We start from the raw sequence: 23,113 nt of genomic DNA on the forward strand, positions 1-23,113 counted from the left end.
ACCAGGGACAGGAGGAGAGGAATGGCCTCAGGCTGGGCCATGAGAGGTTTAGGCTGGAAATTAGGGAAAACTTCTTCATGGAAAGGGTGGTCTTGCCCTGGCACAGCTGCCCAGAGCAGTAGTGGAATCCCCATCCTTTGGGCCATGAGGATGTGGCACTTGGGGACAGGAGTCAGTGGTGGCCCTGGCAGTGCTGGGGACAAGTTCGAACTCAGTGTTCTTGGAGGGTCTTTCCAACCTAAATGGTTCTGTGATCAATAACAAGACTTCACTGATTTTTACAAAGCCCTTTATTTTTGATCTCAAGGCTCATAAAAACTGTTATTCAAAACCAAAATGTTTTAAATTCTACATATATACAATATGAGAAATAAATTATGTTTTAAGTCATACAAAAACCACAATATACAAATAGGGCTTTGAAACTTCTCTAAGTATGGCATGGCAATAACTCACAGAACCAAAGGCTTCTGTTTTCGAAGTCTTTGCATAAAACCATGAAAAAAAATATCCCCAAATGTGCTTGCTTTGGTTGGAGTGAAGCTCTACAAAAACTGAAGAGATTTGCAGGCCTCAGAAAGACTTGCTAAGACTTCAGAACTCAGTGCACCACCTGGCAACACCATTATTGAGATTGCCTTTCTGCATGCCAAAAGCTCAAGGGTTTGTATACCAATTTTCCTTCCAGAAAGTACAAAAAAAAAAAAAGGAACAAGAAATAAAAGCCAAAAGCAAGCAACCAAAACAAAACCTATTTCACCAACTGACAAGGTCCAGTCTGCTGTAGCAAACAGAACAGCTGCAGAGTCTGTCCAACCCAAAGCCAAGCCAAGATCACCTGGGACCAGGGAATCCAACTGGGGTGTTGTGACAATTGAGGGCAGGATGTTTGGCACTCAAAAATAAGGTCTTAACTATGCATTGGTGCTACAACAGCTTCTGAGCAGAGGTGAGCACATTCTCAGAGGTTAAAGGGAGTGGTGCAAGGCTCTCCCGAGGCAGCACGGTGCATTGCCTTCCTCCATCCCTGTGGTCAGAACAAGGGCAGCTTCTCTTTGCCCCTTAAAAAGGAATCCCCACGTGGGACTGGGCAGCCCCACTGCAGACACTGACCAGGCACTGAGGAGCAGCTGCCACCACCACCACCTGCACCACGTCCTGCCCCAGGCACAGGGAGGACAGAGCTCTGCCTCCTTGTCAGGCCATATGTCAGGAAAATAGACATTTCAGTATCAGAACGTATTTTTAAGGCAAGCAAAGGACAATTTGAAGTTAAGTGGCATTGTGCTTATCCCCAGCCCTTCCCTGGACAGCCCCACACACCTGACCTGTGCTGGTCTCACCTTCCCAGAGCCCACAGTGCTACAGGACCATGGTAACCCTACCCTAGGTGCTAATTTGTTCTTGGCAGCTCTGTCACCCACAGTCTGATGGGCAGTTAGCATGGTTATTTGTCTTCTCAACTCCACTGGCAGGCAGACCAGAAGATCATTGCTGAGGTCTCAGTCTGTGAAGATCTCATCCATAGTCCTGGTTAATGGGAGCAGGGAAGGGAAAATGCAGTGTGTAACAGGTCAAGGTAAGGTTAAATGCACAAACCAGGCTCCTCAGGAAAGGGAAAAATGGAGTTGTAGTTATTTTAGGTCTAGGACCATGGTTCATCAATTGCTCCTCAGTTTCTTGCATCCAATCCAAGATGTTTTGTCCTGAAGAGCTAATTTCTTTAAGTGCTGCCAAGCCAGGTTTCTCCCAGAGCATCTTGCCACCTGCGTGGTCTTCATGCATCTAGGTTGCTTGGTTGTGAGTTTTTAGGGAAGCCTTCAGAGCAGATTTGACACAGACCTAGGGAAAACAGACAGAAAAAAAGGCACCTAGTTAAATGCAGAAGTTAAGAGGAGTAATGAAGGATTTCTAAGAACTCATGCAACGCCAAGAACAGGTTTGGACGGCACAGGCTGGTGTTTTATTCTGCCAAAGCTGCACTTTGCCCAGTAGCTACTCAGTGAGAGCCTGCAGCAGACATTATGCAGGCTGCAAGCAGAAATTACAGGGCTTGAGCTAGACCCTGCCTGTGCAGCTCCATTTGGGATGGACAGATGTTTGCAGGCTCAATCTCTGAGGGGGGAACTATAATATTGCACTGACTTGGCAAAAACAGAGAGCTGAACAGCAAGTAATCACTCATGATTTCTGGAAGGAAGGATCATTTCCTAGAAAAAATGGTGTGCTGGAGCTGAACTCAGCTCCTCTGCCTCGTGCACAAGCTGTACTGCACGAGAAAGGAGGAAGGGCACATCTGCCAGCAATTCAGTTTTATGGGGGTTACCAAGTAGCATATCAAAACAACCTTTTATTGTACCTGCAGGAATGTTTACCCGATCTTTCGAGACTTGTGGCAGAGCAACAAGTTCTTGCACAGGGGTTTCATTCACAGAATTGTTTGCTACCGTGCATAGCACAGCTTGCTGCTTTCTGCCAAACCTGGAATGGGACCAGCTCACATTTCTGAGCTGAGTTCTGTGCCCAGGAAGGCTGTGCTAAGCTCGACTTCCACGCGGCTCTGCTAGCCCTAACAAGCACTTTGTCCTCTGAATTAGAAGTGACAAAGCTCCAAGTTTACAAAATGAAATTTAAGAGAGGGCAAAAGGCTGGGCTAAATCCAAAGGAAAGTATCATTTAGTCAAATTAACAGGAATTCATTCAAAACATGACTGGAGGCATCCAAGGCAATCTGGTTGTCACTGCTGGGACCAGATTTTCTGGAAGTCATGCTCTGAGGACTGTTCTGTGTGTCTGGGAAGTGCCCCAGAGGTTAAACAAGCCTGAGCTGCTTTGGCAGTGGCACTCTCCTGAGCCAGAGGAGATCAGCAGGCCTGGAGATGAAGCTGCAGGACTCAGGGCTGTAACGCCATGGCAACTCCTCACCTGAGTCTTCCTCGTGCAGTTGAGCTCAAAGTTTAACCAAGTGATTTCTTGGCAGCTCAAGGTCTTCCACCCGAGCTTGAGGAAATGCCCTGCACTTCTCCCAGCTTCCTCCTGTTTTACATGGCATTTATAAATGACTCTTAGTTACCTTTTATAAATGACTCTTAGTTACCTTAGTTACCTTTCCACTATTGCAGAGATCTGGGGCTTGGGTGGCACCTGACTTTAGCACCTACCACAATTAGCAGCAAGGAATGTCATACACCTGTTTGGCTATAAAGATGTAAAGGTACAAGATGACAATCCAAGGTCAGAAGGGAGAATAATATCACCTACTTAGCAATAGTAGGTGATATTAAAAAATTTAATCTGATAGCTGTGAATCATAGGCCAGGATTTCTTTTCTTTTTTGAAAGAAAAAGAGGTATCAGGAGCTAAAAATGCAATGAGAAGGTTCCACTCATTCCAGCCAAGCCACATGCACCATACAGAATTTCTCTTGACTGATTTCCATACCTTTTCTGCCATTCCTCTGTGCACTTCACAAACCAGAGCTCTTTGCCAGGAGATATACTGGTGAGCTGGGAGTCCTCCACACAGAAAGCAAACCTAGGAGGAGGAGGACACAGAAGTCAAGGCACTTGCTGTCTCATGATTAACAATTAGCAGGTAATACAGACTGCAGCTTATTCTAGGACAAGTTGTTTGATTAGCCATCCATCCCACAGAACATCTTGATACACCATCAGCCCCTTGAGTTGCTGTTTTATTTCCTACTTCAATACTTTAACTGGGAATCTTTGCTTCTGCTACCCCTACGTTTCATAGAAGCCAGGATGCAGAATACCTTACAGATGACAGGTGATGCTTATTTAAAGCACTGAGAAATGTGGGAAATGATCAATGCCAACTGCTGCTCTTTGACAGATCTGGGTTACCTTCAGAACAACATTAGCAGAAGGTGTGGGAGTGCCGTGCTACATGCTTGGGAGCTTTAACAATTTTTGGATGCTCAGGTAACTTTCCATTTGCAGACATTCATAGAATCAGAGAATGGTTTGGGTGGGATGGGACGTTAAAAATCATCCCTGCCATGGTAGAGAACCTTCCACTAGAATTCTATGGTCAGTTCTATGATCCAGGGGTATGGGTTGGGTTTGGAAAGGCCCTTAAAAAAAATCACCTAGCTCCAATCCCCCTGCCAGATCCCAGAAGGAGCAGGGCAGTGCTTGAGGGGCTGGTGCCACCATGTTCCTGGTTGCAGTTTTAGGCCCTGTTGGTTGTACCAAATCAGCACATTGAGCCTGTAAATAATAGCCATGACCATCCATCTTTTCAGTACTTTTGGTGCTCAGGACTTTAACATCTCAGGTACAATCCAAACCACCTTGAAGCATGTTAATTTAGTCCCAGTGGACCCCACAGTATCAAAGTAAAGCTCCAAATCTGCTCTGTGGTGACCGGTTTTGCTTAAAGCCTGTTTGCAGCCTCATGCTGGACAGTAACCTGTTCTCCCAAACCACAAGGGAGCAATAGCTGGTGACACCAAAAAGGAAGGCAGCCAGGATACCAACTACATTCAAAACATTGAAGGCAAGGTTTTTTTTCCTTGGCTCTGGGTTGAAGTTTCAGGTCAGTTCACATGCAGCCGAGCACAATTATTACCTCTGTTGTGTTTCCCCAGATTTCACACGTATTCGTCTGATGTGGAGCTCCTGGGAGGAATTCACAGGCCTGTACCAGTAGCTCCTGAGCTCTTTCCAGAGATCATACCACGACTGAGACGTCCCCTCCCAGGTGAGCTTTATTTTCAGAAGTTCACCCATGTCCTCCTCAGTATAGACCAGGAAGGTGTTGGTAGCGTTTAAGCCAATTAGATCAAGCCTGGAAGAGAGGCAGAGACTTGGCGTTTTTTCCTTATGGAAGCATGCCAGGTGCTCCTTTGTTCCATGCCAGGAGTTTAACAGAGCCCCTGCAGCTTATCAAGTGCTGCACGTTCAACTGTCACCAGCTAATTACTGATTGCACTGACGGGAGCTCAGAGAGCTGGCTCCACACAACACAGTGTGTGCTTAGCTTGGCCATCCTTCTGTAGCTTAAAGGTGGGGTTTGTGCCTGCTCTTTCCTTTGGGAGAGGCTAAGGGAGGTCAGCAGTGCCTCCAGAGACATTTCAGACTGTGTCCAAATGGTGGAGGGCAAAAACAAACCAACCAACCAACAACACCCACACACAAAAAAGCAACGAGCCGTGAAGGCTAACATGGGACTGGGCACATTAAAGTGTTCTCAATTCATCCAGTAATAAATTATAATTAAGCTACTGAATGAAAAGCTTTTTGGAAAGGTGATGAAGTGAGGCTGCTAGGCTGGGATGCAACGCCTGTGCTGGCAGAAGAAAAAGAATTCTGCCATCCTGTGTAGTCCCTGTGGCCTTCGTACTTGGGTAAAAACACAAAGGGCAGATTACTCACATTTCTAAAGAGAGGGGCTCAGAGTCTCCATTGGTGCCGTGGAGGGTGACAGAGAAGGTGGGATCAACCTCTCCCAAGTCCTTGTAGCTGAAGACGTGCATTTTCATCTGGTAGTGGTAGACTGGAGAGAGAGAGAAGAGCAGAGATGGAACCAGCTGTGCTGAAAGAAACATTGCTCACCACTGCTCTGTGTGAAATAGTGTTGGCTAGCAAAGACCAGACCCTTCCTTCAGTGAGACAGCTCTGATCACTTTTTCCTGCCCTTACTGATTACAAATTTGAGTTTTTTACACAACAGCAGCAGCAGGCCCACCCTGGGGACAGCTCCCCAGACCTCACATTGCTCTGAGGCTGAGTTCTGCAAGCACAGCAGGTAACTGCAGCCCTGCTCAAAAGGCAGAGTGGTGCTGTGGGTGGATTCCACAGGGAGGAAGGAGCACGGTGATGGCACAGCACAGCAGTGAGTGCAGCCTGGTGCAGGCAGAACAGCAACCGGAGCTGCAGGGCTTTGGGGAGATGCTGCTCCTCCGCCTCTGCCTCCTTCCCCGCACCACTCGGAGAGGCTGCTCCCACGGGGAGGCCGTGCTCCTGCTGGGAGGGCAGGCGTACCTTTGAAGGGCATGTCTGCCCTGGTTTTCAGGTACATCTTGCTGTTCCTCTTGTGCCGGATGCGGCGGGCGTTGTAGCCGATGCCGTTGCAGCGGTTCTTGCGGCAGCTCAGGCAGATGCCCTTCTTGAAGCGACTGGAGTCGGTGCACTGGAAGGCGAAGCTCTGCTTGTCCTGGTTCACCAGGGAGTCCACAAAGAGGTGCACAGACCGCTCGTGCTCACATTTGACAACTTCACCAATTGCTGGAGAGGCAGATTTGCAAGGGATACACTTGGTTTAAGCAGCTGTCACCCCAGCAGCCCATGAGATAAAGTGAGCTATGCCTTTCTGCAGCCCAGCACAAGCTGAGGAGGGACAAACTAGAACAGTTTTCCAACAGCAGCAATTCAGGAGGTTAGTGGGAGAAGCTCTCTTAGTCCCTCCCATGAAGAGCTTTTAGTCCCAGCTTAAGACCATAGATTATGATCAGGTGTTGGAGTGAGAATGTGCTTCATTGTTAAAAGCATCTATAGTTTCTAGCAACTATCTCCAGAAGTACAGACATTGTAGAAGGAAAAAATGGTTTTCTTTCCATCAACCCAAGTCTATTTGTGAGAAGTCTACACTGACCAGAGGCAAAAGATTAAAGAGAACTTACTGCCATAGGCAATGGCTCCCAAGACATCACTTAGGCCACAGCCAGGCTGGAAGTCTCCCCCGTTGGGGTAGATGTCAAGATGGCCCACAGGCATCTGGATCCCAATGCTAACACCCAGTGTTTCCCTGGTGTAGGTGTGAAGGACATCCACAAAGTTGGCATCATCGGGGGAGAGGCGCCTGCTGGGGTCCACTCCTTCAAACATGGGGCCAGCAGGATCCAAGCCTGGAGTCAGAGACAGAACACAAGGGGCCAGGTAAGAAATGGGGCTATTTCATACAGAATATAGCCAGAAGCCTGCTGCTGGCAGGTCTCCTCACCAGCTGATACACAGACAGTCCCAGCCCCATTGCTGGTACTGTCCCTCAAGATTTCTTCCCCGTGGGCTCACTGAGGGGACAAATAAAGATGCCCCTCTCCACTTTTGGGGCAGCACAACCTAAATAGCAGCACCATGATCAGATTGCCTGTTGGAAGCAGAATGCCTTCACCAGGTGATGGTGAAGAGATGATTCAAGAGGCAGCTCCAAACACCAGAAGAGGTTTAACACCCCAGGAACAGCTGGCAGCAAAGCTGCCTCAGTGACATTTAGTCTGTTTTCAGACTGCACATTTGGAGGGACTAACACAATTGAAGCAGCAGCCAAGAAATACCTGCACTGAGATCCCATGATGGGTTTGGGATGCTCTGTGAGCTCCTGAGCCTCACTCCCAACCAGAAGTTGGACTCTAGAACATTTATACAACTTGACTGTTACGTGGTTTTTTTTCCCTGATTAATTAAATACAGACATTTATTGCCGGGCTATGTGGAATTATCACTGCCAGTATCACATGTAAATCCTTAATGCAACTCCTTGTACTATGCCCTAAGTCCTCACACGTTGAAATCAGCTTTCCTCTGGAGCTGGAAGCAAACTCTTCAGATATTTCCAGAATGAGAGTTTAGAGTTGATTTTTTTTTTTAATCAGACATCCTGTGGGACAAACAGCACCCAACAGTTGTCACCTCCATTAGTTTACGAGCTGTAATTACAAAAACACTATCACTGAGAGGAATAGCATTTGGATAGTAAGAGCTTGATCTGGACTGTTCTAAATCCACATTTAAATTTAAACAAAGTCAGGACCAGTTTGTCCTGGGTAAAGTTTTTACATTGAAGCCTTGCTGTAATTGATGTGAGGAGACCTGTGCTTTCCCCACTGCTGCCACAAGCAGAAAACTTGTCATTTCTGGAAGAATAATACCAAAACAACATTGTAGCAACACAGGAAACGAGCCTCTTCGGGGAAACTCACTGCCAGGAAGAGCAAGGGAGAGACTGCTTGAAAAAGCGCTTAAAAAGCCACTTGCCTGTAATTCTGCCTATAGTGCCATGGACGTGGTTACCAGCAAAGCCAGCCACGTGGGCACCCAGGCTGTACCCAATGAGGTGGACATTCTCCAGCTTGAAGAGGGGATTCTCCTGCAAGGAAAAGAAAATATGAGAGTTTGATCCCCTCTCTTCCATGGCATCTGGTGCTGCTTCTGCCTGCAGGAATATAAAGTCCAGTTCCAAGACGGGATTGGTGGGAGGGGGCAGATAAGCATGCTTCGTTTTGTATTTCACCAAGACAAGCGGAGCGGTTTGGATGGCACCTGTGGTTCACCCCTGTTCCAGCCCCAGTTATGATATTCTTTATCACCCAAGAATAAAACTTTCCCCTGGGAGCTGCCAGCAGACTCAGGTGCCAAGTGCAGCACCATGGACCTCTCCTCCTTCCCCGCCTCCTGCCAGGCCCGAGCCCACATGGCTCCGGCAGCGCTCCCAAACCCGAGCTGCCCTTCAGCCCCACTGACCCGAGCGTGCCTCACCCGCGGCAGCGCCTGCAGGGAGGCAGGGCAGCAGCACTGCAGCTGTGAGCCATCACCTGGCCAAGCCCTGGGCTGGGTGTTGCAGCACAGCCTGCCCTGCTGGTGAGCCTCGGCAGCCTTGTGCAACAGTCCCTCAGTGTAAGAGCGTTACAACAGAGGCTGCTCTTAGCTTGCACTACCTGTAACCAGTTCAGAAACCTCGCTATGGTTTTTCCAACAATCTGCGTGTTGTTCACGGCGTCGGTGTAGAGCTGGTGGGCCAGGGAGAGCCAGTCCACCACGACCACGTTGGCATCCTTCTCCCTCTCCTGCAGAGCGGACACCAAGCTGTCAAGCCAGGTTTCGAACATGCCACTCATCTGGAAAGAGATTCAGGTGTCAGTTTCCAGCTCGCGGGACCAAGATGACACATCCACAGTCAAGTTATTTGCATGTCATTTACCCTTGCTGCTCCAGCTGCATGCTGCTCCTCTGCAAGCCCCACTACCTCTCAGCGATGCAGTAAGAGCATGCATGCAACGGAGTAAGAAAAACAGGTTTTGAGAGACTCTGGCTGTAATTACCCACTTGCCTTCTAGGGCAGGAGGGAGAGGCATTCGTTACGTGCCACCTTATCTCACTTTTTCTCAACAAATTCTGACGGATTGCAAAATTATTCACCAGACCTGGCAGCGCAGTTCGCATTGGCGCTGGCAGAGCTGATAAGCCCCCTGAGTGCCACACACTCAGCCTTACCAAATGCAGAATTAAAAACCGTGATAAAGTCTGCGTGCCCTCTTTTTTCTTTATCAAGGAGTGCACGTAGCAGACTGGGCACTCAGCTACGATTACAGAAGGGCTATACACGTGCCTGTCAAGTCAAGTGTCACATTCGTAGTGGTCTCTCAGTTGGATTTTAGTGCTATGTTCACATTATACAGCTAGGAAGTGATCTTGAGCAGTTATGAATGAGTTGGGTGATTTCAGAGTTTCTAAGCCTGACCCCGAACACTTTGCTCCAGAGATCTCAATAGAAGTGCATCTTTTAAGAGACCGTTGTGCTCAGAACATGAAAACTTTTCCCAAATTCCTATATTCACAGAATTCTAAAATGGTTTGGGTAGGAAAGGACATTAAAGATTATCTAGTTTGAACTCCCCTGCCATCAACAGAGACATCTTCCACTAGACCAAGTGATTCAAAGTGCCATCCAGCCCGGCCTTGAACACCTTCTTGAGTCACAGAAATTCCTGAAAAATCAATATTCTGGAGGCACAGCCCATTTGCAGGGCAGTTTGCTCTCTCTCTGAGTCGGCAGACTAAGCATCGCCCGGGATTCCTCACACTTACCGTCCAGCCGTGAATGATGAAGAAGGTTTTAGCTGTCACGTTGAACTTGCAGTCCTCCAAGCACTGCTGCTGGCCGATGGCGAGCGCGCAGCCATCCTCACCGGCGTCCGGCGAGGAGCGGAGACCGAACTTCACCCGCGCCTTCTGCGCCGGCACACGCTCTGCGCTGCCGTCTGCGAGCCCGCGGGAGAGAAGGGTCAGCAGAGCGCCTCGGAACCCGCCTGCCCCGCCGGGGGACGCGCCCGCTCCGCGGCTGCCCCGCTCCCGCGTGGGACCGCGCTCACCCACCTCCCTCCGCGGGCAGCGCCGCCTCCGCGGCCGCGATGCAGCAGGACACGGCGCTGCACAGCAGCAGGAAGAGCCTCCTCATGGCTCGGCAGCACGGACGGACGGACGGACGGACAGACGGACAGACCGAGGCTGGAGCGGGGAAGGGATGAATGGATGGACACACGCTCGCGCGGACGCGCGGCGGCGCCGCTTTTACAGTGGCACCATGGGGGCGGGGCCGTGCCGCCGCTCCTATTGGTCACGCCTTCCGTGACGTCACGATAGTATGAATGGGAGGCCACGCCCCGCGTGGGAGGGTCCCCGGGGGTCTCCCGGACTGGCGCCCCGAGGGACACGGGGGACATTGGGGGGGAGCCACAGGGAGTCCCCAGCGGTGACACCTCAAGGGACACAGGAGACATTGGAGGGGATGGTAGGAGCCACAGGGAGTCCCCAGCGGTGACACCCCAAGGGACACACGGGACATGCAGCCCCGCGTGGGGAACTGGGGGTGTTTGGGAGTGGGGCTCACTTTGCTGACCCCTCATGCTGCACTCCCACGTGCCAGTGGGGTCTCTGCTTTTCAGCTCCACCCATGGGAACCCCCAGAACTTCCCCTGTTGGGCCCTCTGGACCTAAAGGGCACGAGATGTTACCAGAAGGGCATTGCCCAACTTGCAGCCCATCAACCTTCTGCAGTAACTTATTGATATCATGAGTAATTTTGAACTCAAAAATTGACCATTTATTTCTACTTTTTTATTACTTGTTTATTTACCAATTGCTGATGTGTGACAAGTTATTTCACTTTATACTGCTGCTGTCCCTCTACACTGTAAGAAGAGATCATGCTCTGAGGACACTTGATTTTCCTGCTCTCTTCTTCATCCCCTTCCTCAGCCCTGTCGCTCCTCTTTCCCTCCAAACTCACAAGCAAGGACAAAGCACCAGGGCAAAGGAAAAAGGCGCAGGCCAACGATGGGCAAAGATGAGGAGTGTGGTGTCCCACCCCTAAGGTGAAGGGAGCACCCAGGATTTGTAGATGCTCATGGTCAAAATGAAAGACAAACGTCACAGGATCTGCAAAACCTTTAAAGGTTTTATTAGAAAATGGCATGCTTGGCATGGAAATTGGTGTGTTTTTTCCTGGTTTTGTGGTATAAACATGAGGGGGAGAGAGAGAGAGAGAGAGAGGGAGGGAGGGAGGGAGGGAGGGAGGGAGGGAGGGAGGAAGGAAGGAAGGAAGGAAGGAAGGAAGGAAGGAAGGAAGGAAGGAAGGAAGGAAGGAAGGAAGGAAGGAAGGAAGGAAGGAAGGAAGGAAGGAAGGAAGGAAGGAAGGAAGGAAGGAAGGAAGGAAGTGGCGGAAGGAAGTGGCGGAAGGAAGTGGCGGAAGGAAGTGGCGGAAGGAAGTGGCGGAAGGAAGTGGCGGAAGGAAGGAAGGAAGGAAGGAAGGAAGGAAGGAAGGAAGGAAGGAAGGAAGGAAGGAAGGAAGGAAGGAAGGAAGGAAGGAAGGAAGGAAGGAAGGAAGGAAGGAAGGAAGGAAGGAAACGGGATATCATGCAAAATCATGCACAGAAATTTCTTTAGCCCTTACCAATAGACACAAATGGAGAGAATTAATCAATTCATCTGACTGGCAGTGCTTTCTCAGGGCACTGAATTTGTACCCCAGAATTCTGTGAGGCGTCCTCAGCTCAGACACCTCCTGACTCCATGTGGATTGGCAGATGGTTGTTGTAGGTCACTTCCAACTGAAATACTCCATTCTATTCTATTCTATTCTATTCTATTCTATTCTATTCTATTCTATTCTATTCTATTCTATTCTTCATTTCCTCATAGCTCTCATATGTGACAGGTTGTGAATGGGGACTGCTGCTCCTCTCCTCTTTGGGGATCACCCCTAGAACCTCTTCATTTCTCACTTTGCACGATGAATACATGTTCTGAGATCTCCAGAGGCTGGAGATGATGCTCATGTTCCTCAGGGAGCGTGGGATTGAGCAAAATGTCCTGAGGATGTAGCTCTCCTCTGCAGCTGTGTGGTCCCTGTCGAGGAGCAGCATCCTGCCAGCACTGACCTAAAACAGAAAGGACCTAAATTTCTCAGCTGCTGTCCACTACTGGACTTACTCCTGCAGGAAATGATTCAGCCAAGCCTCATCACCAAACACCTCATCGTTTAAAAAATTTCTGGTACCAACAAACCCTTTCCAGACTGCTGACCACCACGATATTATCGTGGTTTAACCACGAGATCTTCTCATTCTCCTTCTATTGTAAAGCTCCTGCTTTTGTCTGTGCAACTCCAGGCTCTGGGAGGGGAGTCCTGCTCTTTGCCTCTGGCTTCCAAGAATGACAGTAGCAGTGAGAATAGCTTAGCAACAGCAAGGAAAAAAAGTGCATCAAAATAATTCCTGGCTGCTTCGGCTGAAGGGTGATGATCACCTGGGGAGATGCTCAGGCTCTGTTGTGATGGGCATTGCATCAACTCACGGAGTGTGGCTCAGCACTGACCTCTCTGTAACCCTCGTGGCCTGGGGGGAAGGAGGCTCCCACCCAGAGCTGCTTGGAAAATAGCAGTTCGTTAAGCCAAATAATTCTAAGGGAAAATTCCTAGTTTTGATTAGTTTTTCACTGGAAAAGACCTCACGGCTCCCAGATGGAATTTCTGGATGTTGTAGTAAGTAATAAATAATAAACCAGGGTGAAAGGATAGTAATCCACTTTAAAAGATGGAAGGAAGCTTAAGAGTTCCTCAAAAAAGGAAGCTCCAGAGTTACAGCACTTGTAGGGATGTTGGAGGCTTTACCTCAGCAGCTGGTGTGAGGGGGCAATGCCTGTGGAGAGAGTGGCTGTTCTTGGAGGTGCCGTTCTGGCCCTCTTCCTCTCTCCCTGGCTCCATTCCTATGTGATTTCCTAAAGGTCTCAGTTCAGTCCAAAAGTAGAAGAGGAATGTTTTTGAAATCATTAGTGTTTTCATAGGAAATAGAAAAATGTTTCCACTCAGCTGTAGTCACAAGCTCTTTGCAGGTGGGTGCTGGGTGGCTGAGTCTGGTTTCTCCTGCAGCACCAGACATGGTGACTCAGAGCACAGTCATGAAATGTGGAGGTAGAAGGTACATGAAAGGAACCAAGCTTCTTTTAGTAGCAAAAAGCTAAAATCAGTATGGGACATAAATTAGGATGCCCAAGTATTTAAAGTTCTGAAGTCTGCAGGTGCTCTCAGGGAAGGACAGGTTTTACAGCAGCAGAATTTAATCTGAGAGGTTTCCACACCTGTGCATCCATCAAGGAGACACTTTTGATGCTGTTTCTATACAAGAAGAACATCACAAATGTGGGTTATGGTCAGTGTCTTCTGCAGGAGTTCAGCATCCCTGACAGAAAGGACTTCGAGGAGACTGAAGTCAGAAGACTTCTTTAAAATAATTGTCATTAATGCCTCTCTTCCCCTGTCTTTAAAATTAGCACGTAGACACCTGCTTTCCTTGCAGAAATGACAACACCATTAAAGATCTGAACGTTAAAGGAAAAGGGAAAACCCTTCATCATCACACTACCTCTTTAAAAACCTGTAGAGATAGAGTAATTCTGGTGTGAGTGGTGCTGGAGATAACAAGGAAAACTCACAGCAGCCTTTTGCATTAACAGCATTGCCAACATTGCATCTCTCATCCTCCAATGGATGGCCTGCAGTGGAAATGCAGCAAAGAGAGAGGCCCAGGACAGAGCACCACTGCTGATATGAGTGCCTGCAGAGGGATTTGTACAGTATTCCCATGGCTAAGGTTGCTTGCTGTTGTGTTCACATTGCTGGGAAGGCACAAGTGGGACACTTGGCCACTCCTGTCAGGGAAAAATTGTGACTCCTGGGCTTGTGAAGTGGTTAGTGAAAACAATGGCATGCCAACCAGAGTTAAAGATGCTCCTATTAAAAATTTTTCATCTGAACAAGCTAAAGAGAGATGTCATGGCTTTAGGTCAGATATTCAATGTCAGGGAATGCATTTAGAAACCTGAGAGTGTTTTACCCACTCTCCATTCTTCCTGCCTGGTTCTTCCTTTCTCCAGTGAAAGAGCGAGTAGGATTTGCAGGATAAGAGGAGGGGAGAGAAAGGGATCTGTCTGGGTTTTTTTGGGTTTTTTTTTAGTTATAAAACAGTTATTACTTTCAATTACAAAACACAGGCAGTATAATCCAATGGAATTGATACTAGTTTCCCACACGGCTCCTCCTGCCTAGTTTGTTTCTGAGATGACAAAGGAGGACAGGTAGCAAACAAACTGAGAGAGGAAAGGGCTGCTCAGATGGCAGCAGCCTTGAGGCGTGCTGAGCTGGGGCAAAGGCCTGGGAAGGATGGGGGTGCAGAGCTGACTGCACCCCAAGATGTCTGGTATTCTGGAGAGGCAGCTCTCCAGTGAAATATTATCCCAGGTTAATCCTTGTATCACCCTGTGCCTGCTCAGCCCAGGAACTCTTGGTTTGTCATCATCCCATCACACCACAATTATTTTACACTTAGTGCTTGCTGCAGCGTGGGGAACATATTATTTCTGCAGCAGTTTCTGCTCTGGTTGTTTTTGCTCCGAGAGTATCAAGCTGGGGTGAAAACAGGCCATGGCCTCTTTGTTTCACAGCCACTCCTCACCTCACAAAGTTTCACCTTCCCTCCTCAGCCTTTCAAATACATCCCCTCTGTGAACACACTGTATAGGACCAATACTTCATACCCCTGTGTAGGTTGGTTTGCTTACAGAAGAGGCTAATCTCCAGCAGGTTATGAAATCAGCTCACATGCTTCAGTGGCCTTACCCACTATTGATATCCCGGTTCTATCCCCGTTGAGCTCTCTTTGTTGGAGGTAACCCCTTCTCCTACTCCTTCTAAGCTGATTTCTTAAGCCACCTCATTCAAGTCTCACATCCCCATGGTATTTAGATGTAGTAAAAATGACTGGGGGGAAAATAAATGGCAGCCAGCGAGCCCACTAAACTGTCTGACTATTAATGGTCCTGTTAGTTGCAAATTTACTTTACCACAAAGCCCCCAGCATGTAATCCTTAGATGAATGCCTTTGATTGTGAGGGAATATTTACAGCTGACCCTGCCAGCAGTCTGCAAACCTGCAATGGGCCTCCTGTCCCACATTAAATCCGCTGGCATCTGTTCCTGGGCTCTTATCAAACACATGCTCTGTTGGTGCAGTGTTTGGGCTGCAGTGCTCACGGATATGGTGGGCCTTGAAGAATAAATCCCCGCATTCCTGAGAAATGCTAATTCTTGTGAACGTTGTCACACAGGGTTACAGTTTGTACCTGTCTCCAGGCATCGCCATCCACTGGGAGGTTTCCAGGAGGCTTTGATCCCTGCTGGCTGCCCCCTCCCCATGGGGGACCATGGACCACCCTTCACCACAGACAAAATTCTTCTTCCTTCTTCAAGCTTCTGCTGTTTTCCCGGATGTATATATGAGCAACAGGAATTATTTTTATGATGGTTTTTATCTCTTTTCACCCCTGCCCATGTCTTGCATGAGTCCCTGGGTTGCTCTGAGTGATCCTGCCCTCCTTTATCCCCAGCAGGGCTGCGCAGGAGCTCAGGCTGGAGGCCAGAGAGAGCTCTGTGTGTCCTGATGCCTGTTTGCTGTGCCCAAGCAGACAAGTGGAATTCAGCTTGTCATTCCCAGCATGTCTCGTGGTCTGTGAGACGGATCCGGGCTGCTAGGCTGCTTTGTGTCAGACAGAAGGCCCGGTGGTGTGTGGTGTGTGCTCCATCCCCTCTGCAGACAAGGATGCCTTTAGGTCTGTGCTGAGGAATGACGTGTATTTCTCTCTCCTTACGCTTTTAAGCAAAATTCACCATTTTCCATCCAAGCTGGATGAATGCAGAGCATGTCTGGGCTTGAACATGGACTTGCAGCCAAGTCCATTGGCAGTGCAGAGGTGTTGTGGGTGGCCAGAGGGATATTCTTCTGCTCCTTTCTGAGGTTCTGTTTTGGTGGGACTGGAGAAACATCTCAGAAGTTTGTGATTACTTGATCCTTCAGCTGGCAGATAGTAAGGCCCCAACAGAGCTTCTGCTCTAATTCTCCTGCCTCCAGCAAAGAAAAAAATGCTAAAATAAGAGGAGCCTGGGACTGCTGGAGATTCCAGAGAGGAGTTGGTAGGGCAGCTGTTTGATTTAGGGATTGCTTTAGAGTGCATATCCTTATGCAAAAGCCTTTTCTTCAAATCTGCAGGGACGTTTGGCCCAAGTGTGGAGTGGATGTGGTAGCACCACCAGCGGGGTGTACCCAACACTCAGCTGGGCTGCAGCACCAGCGGAGACTCTGAGAACGGGCAGAGCAGGCAATGGCCCTCCTGCCCACTGAGATGGGTCTGTTGGACCGGACAGAGCTATGGCTTTGGGATTAGTTCTGTAATTAGCAGGTAAAAAATCTTGGAATTTGGCATTTTGGCAGAATAATGAGTAAGCTGACATCTCATTCTTTTCTGAAAACTCTCCAGACTAATGCCCAAACCAGTTGTCTGGAGGCAGGTTGGAAAGGGCTTGGAGCAACCTCATCTAGTGGAAGGCATCTCTGCACATGACAGGGTTTTGGAAATAGGTGGATCTTTAACTTACACTCAAACCCATTATATTATTCTATTATTAATTTTCAGCACTCCTAAATCCACTTTAAGTCTATCTCTGTCTTTCAAAACTGATTTGTAAATCTAGATGGACATCAAACCCATTAAACTCTGAGCATGCCCCTCCACTTCCAGTGGCCACTGGAAAGTAAACAAGTTTTTTATTAAAACCAATTAATTCTTTACTCACTTTAGCAAAGCCCTATAAAAACATATATTAGTTCTCACCATTATTGTTAATTTGTACCCAGGCTTTATGGCTGCAAATATCGGATAATTGTTTCTTCCTGGGCGGTTGTTGTGTAAGTTACAGAAATTCTTCATCTATTTCTGGTCCTGATTGCTGATTCAGCTGGTGTTTAGGAGACCCTGTGGCAGTATTTCACTGTGATTCACACACTGAAGAGGAATCGTATTTTAAACCACAAACACAGACTTTACGCGCTAGCTTTTGTGTGAAGAAAAAGGGTGACAAACAGCTTGAGGACAGGAATAAGCTGCACAAGATGTGGCTGTGTATCACCAAGGTCAGTGTCATTTGCTCTCCAGCACCCTGTTCTTCCTTTATCCTACCCTTTAAAGCATTTGTCTTCTGCAACCCATGCAGAGTGTAGAGATGGGATCTGCCACAGGTAGGGGAAAGCCTCAAGTCACCATTGGAAATACAGAGTCCAGTGCTTTGTCAGATATTGGCTTTACTTACACCAACAGTATTACTCATTTTGGTTTTCACCAGGATGCACATTTTACTTTGACAATTCATTGGTTATCCCATCCCTGAATCCAGTCTTATTACTCAATGTCCCCATGAAAAGGACACCTACCACTTCTCTTTTCAGAGTCTGCAATGGGATGATGGGAGGCTGGTCCTCATCAGGCTCTGTTTCACCTTCTGGCCATTAATTCCTAATTGCCTAACTTCTCTCATTTATTGTGTTTATTGAGTGTGTGGAGCTTATTAGGAAGAGTCAAAGGCTCTGTAATTAATCAGGAAGAGTTTGGGGCATTTCTTAGTGCCTTGAACTTATGTTCCTGTCTGTAATGTACAGATACTGCAGACATTCATCCCAGAACTTCCCAGTCCAGACAGGCAGAAAGACTACAGTGAGGGCAGGGGAAAAGCAAAAGGGCTTCCCTGTACAGGTCAGGTACGCCCTGGGCTGCATCACCAGCAGCTTGACAGGCAGGTCAAGGTGGGGCATGCTGCCCCTGTGCCCCTGGGCTCAGGTGAGAGCCCACCTGCAGAGCTGCCCCAGCCCTGGCTCCAACAGCACAAGGAGCTGGAGCTGCTGCAGCCAGTGCAGAGGAGGCCACGGAGCTGCTGCCAGGGCTGGAGCCCCTCTGCTCTGGAGCCAGCCTGGCACAGCTGGGGCTGCTCAGCTGCACCAGAGAAGCTCCAGGGACACCTGAGAGCCCCTGCCAGGGCCTGCAGGGGCTCCAGGAGAGCTGCACAGCCCCTGGGGACAAGGCAGGCAGGGACAGCAGCCAGGCAATGGCTCCCAGGGCCAGAGGGCAGGGACAGATTTTGGCCCATTGGGAATGAGGAATTGCTGGCTGGGAGGGTGGGCAGGCCCTGGCCCAGGGTGCCCAGAGCAGCTGTGGCTGCCCCTGGATCCCTGGCAGTGCCCAAGGCCAGGCTGGAGCAACCTGGGATAGTGGGAGATATCCCAAGTCATGGCAGAGGGGTGAAATGAGAGGGGCTCTTCCAACCCAAATCATTCTGGGGTTTCATTTTATTATGTACTTTACAGAGCAAGGGTGGCATCCCCTAAGCAGAGGCCTGCTGGGCAGGTAGGACAGGGGAGCAGTAGCAGCACACGTCCCCAGTCTGGGATATGGGTGCAGGACCCATCCCAGTAATCAGCTCCCTGAAGGGAACTCTCCTTGTGCACCTCCTTGTGCCTGTCCTTCCGTGCTGTGCAGGATGCAGGTCTGTGGGATCTCAGCACCTCAGGACTGAGGTGTCACCGAGACCACCCTTGGGGGGCTCGGGAGTCCTGGAATGTTGCCAGAAGTGTCTGGTGGCTGGACTTTGGTCCTACACAGGAGACGACACCTGTATGAGGATAGGAGGGTTTCACCGGAGTGAATGGTGAAGGGATTAGTTAATTAGAGGGTGAGACACAGGGTTTAGGATTTCTGTACAGAGGAGTTTAGAGAGGTAAGATGGAAGAATTAGGGCGTGTCCTGTCCTTCTTCTTCTTCTTCTTCTCCTCCATCTTCTGTGGTGATGGTGGCACTTTGGGATTGGTCATTACTAAAAGTGCACCGAGCAATAAGGGTAAAAAGGATTGGGGAAAAATGATAAATATTGTACACGTAACCATGGGTATAAAGATAGGTGACCGCCCGGAGGGCAGGGAGTGTGCTCATGGCTGGCTGCTGAGCAGAGCTCTGTCGGGCTGAAAGAAAATCTTTTAGATAAGCAATTAATAAACATAGAGACCGAAAGAAGAACTGAAGCCTCTTCTCGTCCTTTAATACACAAGCTGCCCCAAAACCACTCCGGGCCTTTCCAGGCCCTCCAAACAGCCGAAAACCGGACACAGGTCCAGCACCTGAGTGAGTCACGGGGCAGCCGATGGCCGATGGCCGAGGCTGGACGGGAGCTGGAGGTGTGCTGCCTCTAGGGGCCCCTGCCACAGCCTAGCCCGGCAGTCCCTACCCATCATATGACCTGCCCAAGCACCGCATGTGACTGACCATGCTGCAAAGGACCAGGCAGAGCACAGGGGAGAGGCTGGAGAGGGGGAGGGCAGCGCAGCTAGAGAGGATTAATAAGCTGGACAGATAGGGAAAGCTTTGAAAGAGGGGGCTTGTGTCAGAGTTGTTGCAACAGTAAAGAGGGAAGTAGCTGGATGACTGGAAAACAGCCATGGAGCAAGATGGGAGGGATGGATGACCTCAGAGGTGACATTTGGGATCCAAGCTGTTTGCGTCTTGTGGACAGGAAGACACTGCAATCATCAGAGCTAGAGGGATCAGAAACTTGGGAAGAATTTCTTCTGCTAAGAATTGTAAGGAATGACCACAAAAGCCACGCACTGAGATGAAAAATGAAGATGCTGCAAAGAGTGCTATGGACATCCAGTTCAGATGTTCAGGGCTGCTGCTTCTTGCTGTGCCATGGACAGAAAGCTGTCTGCTGGCTGAAACTTTGGCACAGGTTGATAGGCATCATGCAAGCTCATCTCCCAGCTCTGAGCAGAACTCTGCAAAGCTGGGTCCTGTCTGTGAGGATGCTCCTGCCCCAGGTGCATGCTTGGTCTGTCAGCAGGGGGATGGAGAAGTCCCCAGAAGAGAAAAGTGAGTTTGGTTGGGGTTTATCAGCTGATCCAGAGGAGCTCCTGAGCAGGGCAGCTGCAAAAACAGCCGACAGACTTACAGAATCATGGCATCATTTAAGGGTGGAAAATACCTCTTAGGTGATTGAGTCTAACTGCCAACTCAGCACTGCCACATTAATAATCACAACTATAACAGAGGGGGAGAAGGATTCTTTGATCCATTTTGTTTAGGAGATACAGTGCTACAAAGGGAGCTTGAGGCTCTGTTTCACAGTACAGGGCACACTCAGCTTTAGAATTGGTGACAGGATTCACAGATCAAGAGAAGCTGAGGCTGTAAAGGGCCAGAGGAGGCTTCCCAGAGCAACCCCCCTGCAGCTCAAGGCAGAGTCAGCTGGAGCTGGTTGCCCAGGATATTGTCTCTAGCCCACCTGCTTCAAGGTTCAACCATTTTCTTTTGTTTAAACAGAATTCCCCATAGTTTAATTTGTGACTAAATTGTGGTCAATATCCCTGATTCCAGGGATAACTTAGGTTTCATTAATCAAAAGCACATTTAAAGCAGTTACTTATTGGTTATAATCTAGACAGGTTAAGGCAAATATAAACCCAGGAATTAACTTATCCTAGAAAGTGTTTGTGATCAGGCAGTTACATTATGCCTTTATTCACACATCATGGAGATTGTCCATTCCTGGCCATTAAAGTGAGGAACAAGCAGTCATAGACCTCCACAACCTGCATAAATGGGTTTGCTGTCAAAAACTGCACTGAGTAAACACAAACTTTATCTACAAGGTTATTTAATCACACAGGAGGTTTGTTTTACCAGTGATTCCGTCCTTGCTGGGTGTGTAGGGGGTGGATGAACCCATATCTCTGGACAACATGCCAAAAAGTTTAGTATTAAGACTACATCACCGATTGCTGTGCTTTGTTTTTTCCTTGTTTTGACTATGATCCTGGCAGGAAGGTCACCAGCAGCGTGGGGAAGGTGCTGTGGCTGCTGCATCACACTCCAGCAGCGGTGATGGCGAGCACAGATATTCAGCTGTCCTGACGCTGAGCTCCTCAGCTCTTTCCTCACCCCTGCTCTAGGTACAGCATACACATGACAAAAATTATTTAAACAGGATGTGCAGCTACTCTCTCCGTGTAAAGAATTGCCTGTGTTTTAGGAAGACCCCTGGGGAATCAAAAACATTTCAGTTGTTCACATGTTTTAGTTGAGGCACTTAGGATGAATTATATATATATGTACAGATATATGCTCATAAATATACGCATATAAATAACTTACCTCCTTAAGTAAGACGCTCCCTATGGAAGCATCTCTCCTTGAAAGTCACAGGGTGGAATACATAACATAATTGAGCTCTCCAAGTGATCAAGACAGAATTACTGATGCACGATGAAGGTCAGTCCATCTTTTGGAGGTGTGTTTCCCCCTTTTCCATTGAGTGACAGGACACAGGGATGGCTTCTCACTGCCAGAGGGCAGGGACAGATGGGATATTGGGAAGGAATTGCTGGCTGGGAGGGGGGGAGGTTCTTGCACAGGTTTCCCAGAGCAGCTGTGGCTGCCCCTGGATCCCTGGAAGTATCCAAGGCCAGGCTGGATGGGGCTTGGAGCAACCTGGGACTGTGGGAGGTGTCCCTCCATGGCAGGGCATGGGAATGGATGATCTTTCAAGTCTCTTGCAACCCAAACTGCCCCACGATTCTGTGATTCTATGATCTTGCTCCCATAACTCATTGACTGGGTCAGTAGATTTCAAGATGTTTGTGGAAAACTCTTTAGCTGGAGAACTTGCCTACCATGTGTCCAAACGCTGCTGTGTTGCTGACTGTGGGAGGAAAAGACAAACAGTGGGGTGAGCTGTGCCTCTGGAGGAGCCAAGCATGTGGGACAAGGAGGGCAGGAGACTGTAGGCTGGTCAGCAGAGAGGATTTCACAGAAGGAAATACAGCCGGCTGTCTGATGGTTGAAAATCCTCAGTGTTTGCAGCATTCAAGCTGGTTTCAATTTAAAATGTCTTTGTCTTCAAGATTTTCTGCTTAAACATTAGGACAAGGAACTATTTGTGTGCAATTTCATGAATGACAGTTTAATATCCCCACATAACCCTTGGACTCCAAAAGCTGGGTCTCTAACAGAAATGCCAAGATATCTTAGAAAAAGATTTGAGGAATTGGCTTCCATTCCAGTCCAAAAAACAGGTCAGGCCCTCTCCTGTGGAAGAGCAGACACAGAGTGTGTTTTGGTGAGCCAGAGCTAAGCTTGGTCAGTCAGCCCCAGTGCTCCTGTGTGTTGCAGGGTTTGGCACAGCCCCTCCTGTGGCTATTAGCCCCTCTGTTAGAAGTGACTGCCCCAGGTGTGTGCTTGAGGTTGGAAGGTGAGCAGGAAGGTCCCCTGGCTGGAAATTAACTCCATGTGGTTTTAGAGCTGCCACAAAGACATAACCCCAGACAGAGAAAACATAACTCCAGCCAGTCATGGAGCCCACCTGTCCCTCTGGTCAGGAGGGATGAGGACTGTCAGGGACATTGGCTAATTGTCACATTTGGCTGCCAGTAGCACTGATAAGGCCACTTGCTCACTCACAGCTAAAGACACAAAAGGACTTATGTGATGCAACACTCAGTACCTCAACACTCCCCACTGCCTGCTGGGCCTTTCCACAGCGGGATAAGAGATACAGCCAGCCACATTCCAGCCCAAGGAGCACAGCCAGAGGAGAGAATCACAGGATCAGTGAATGGTTTGGGTTGGAAGGGACTTTAAAGCTCATCCAGCTTCACCCCTGCCATGGGCAGGGACACCTTCCATCGATCCAGGCTGGTCCAAGCGCCATCCAACCTGGCCTTGGACACTCCCAGGGTTGGGGCAGCCACAGCTGCTCTGGGAAGCTGTGCCAGGGCCTCCCAACCTCACAGCCAAGAATTCTTCCCCATCTATCCCTGCCCTTTGGGTGGGGGAAGCCATTCCCTGTGTGCCATCCCTCCAGCCCTTTTCCCAAGTCCCTGGGCAGCTCTCCTGGAGCCCCTTTAGATGGCTTTGCTTGGAGCCTTCCCTTGTGCAGGTGGACACCT

General features: G+C 48.9%; 1 protein-coding gene across 1 annotated transcript; it reads right to left on the reverse strand.

The window, feature by feature from the left end:
- Nucleotides 1-272: 272 nt before the first annotated feature.
- On the reverse strand, nucleotides 273-10,305 carry LIPG (lipase G, endothelial type). Its single transcript, XM_074532703.1, has 10 exons — nucleotides 10,116-10,305; nucleotides 9,828-10,000; nucleotides 8,678-8,857; nucleotides 7,998-8,109; nucleotides 6,644-6,868; nucleotides 6,006-6,248; nucleotides 5,397-5,517; nucleotides 4,591-4,809; nucleotides 3,442-3,534; nucleotides 273-1,842 (listed from the first exon to the last, which is right to left on the reverse strand). The coding sequence occupies exons 1-10, from the start codon at nucleotides 10,195-10,197 to the stop codon at nucleotides 1,821-1,823; spliced, it is 1,470 nt and encodes a 489-aa protein (XP_074388804.1). The 5' UTR covers nucleotides 10,198-10,305; the 3' UTR covers nucleotides 273-1,820.
- Nucleotides 10,306-23,113: the final 12,808 nt, after the last annotated feature.

The sequence above is a fragment of the Zonotrichia albicollis genome, chromosome Z, assembly GCF_047830755.1.
Source record: "Zonotrichia albicollis isolate bZonAlb1 chromosome Z, bZonAlb1.hap1, whole genome shotgun sequence".
Taxonomy (NCBI): domain Eukaryota; kingdom Metazoa; phylum Chordata; class Aves; order Passeriformes; family Passerellidae; genus Zonotrichia; species Zonotrichia albicollis.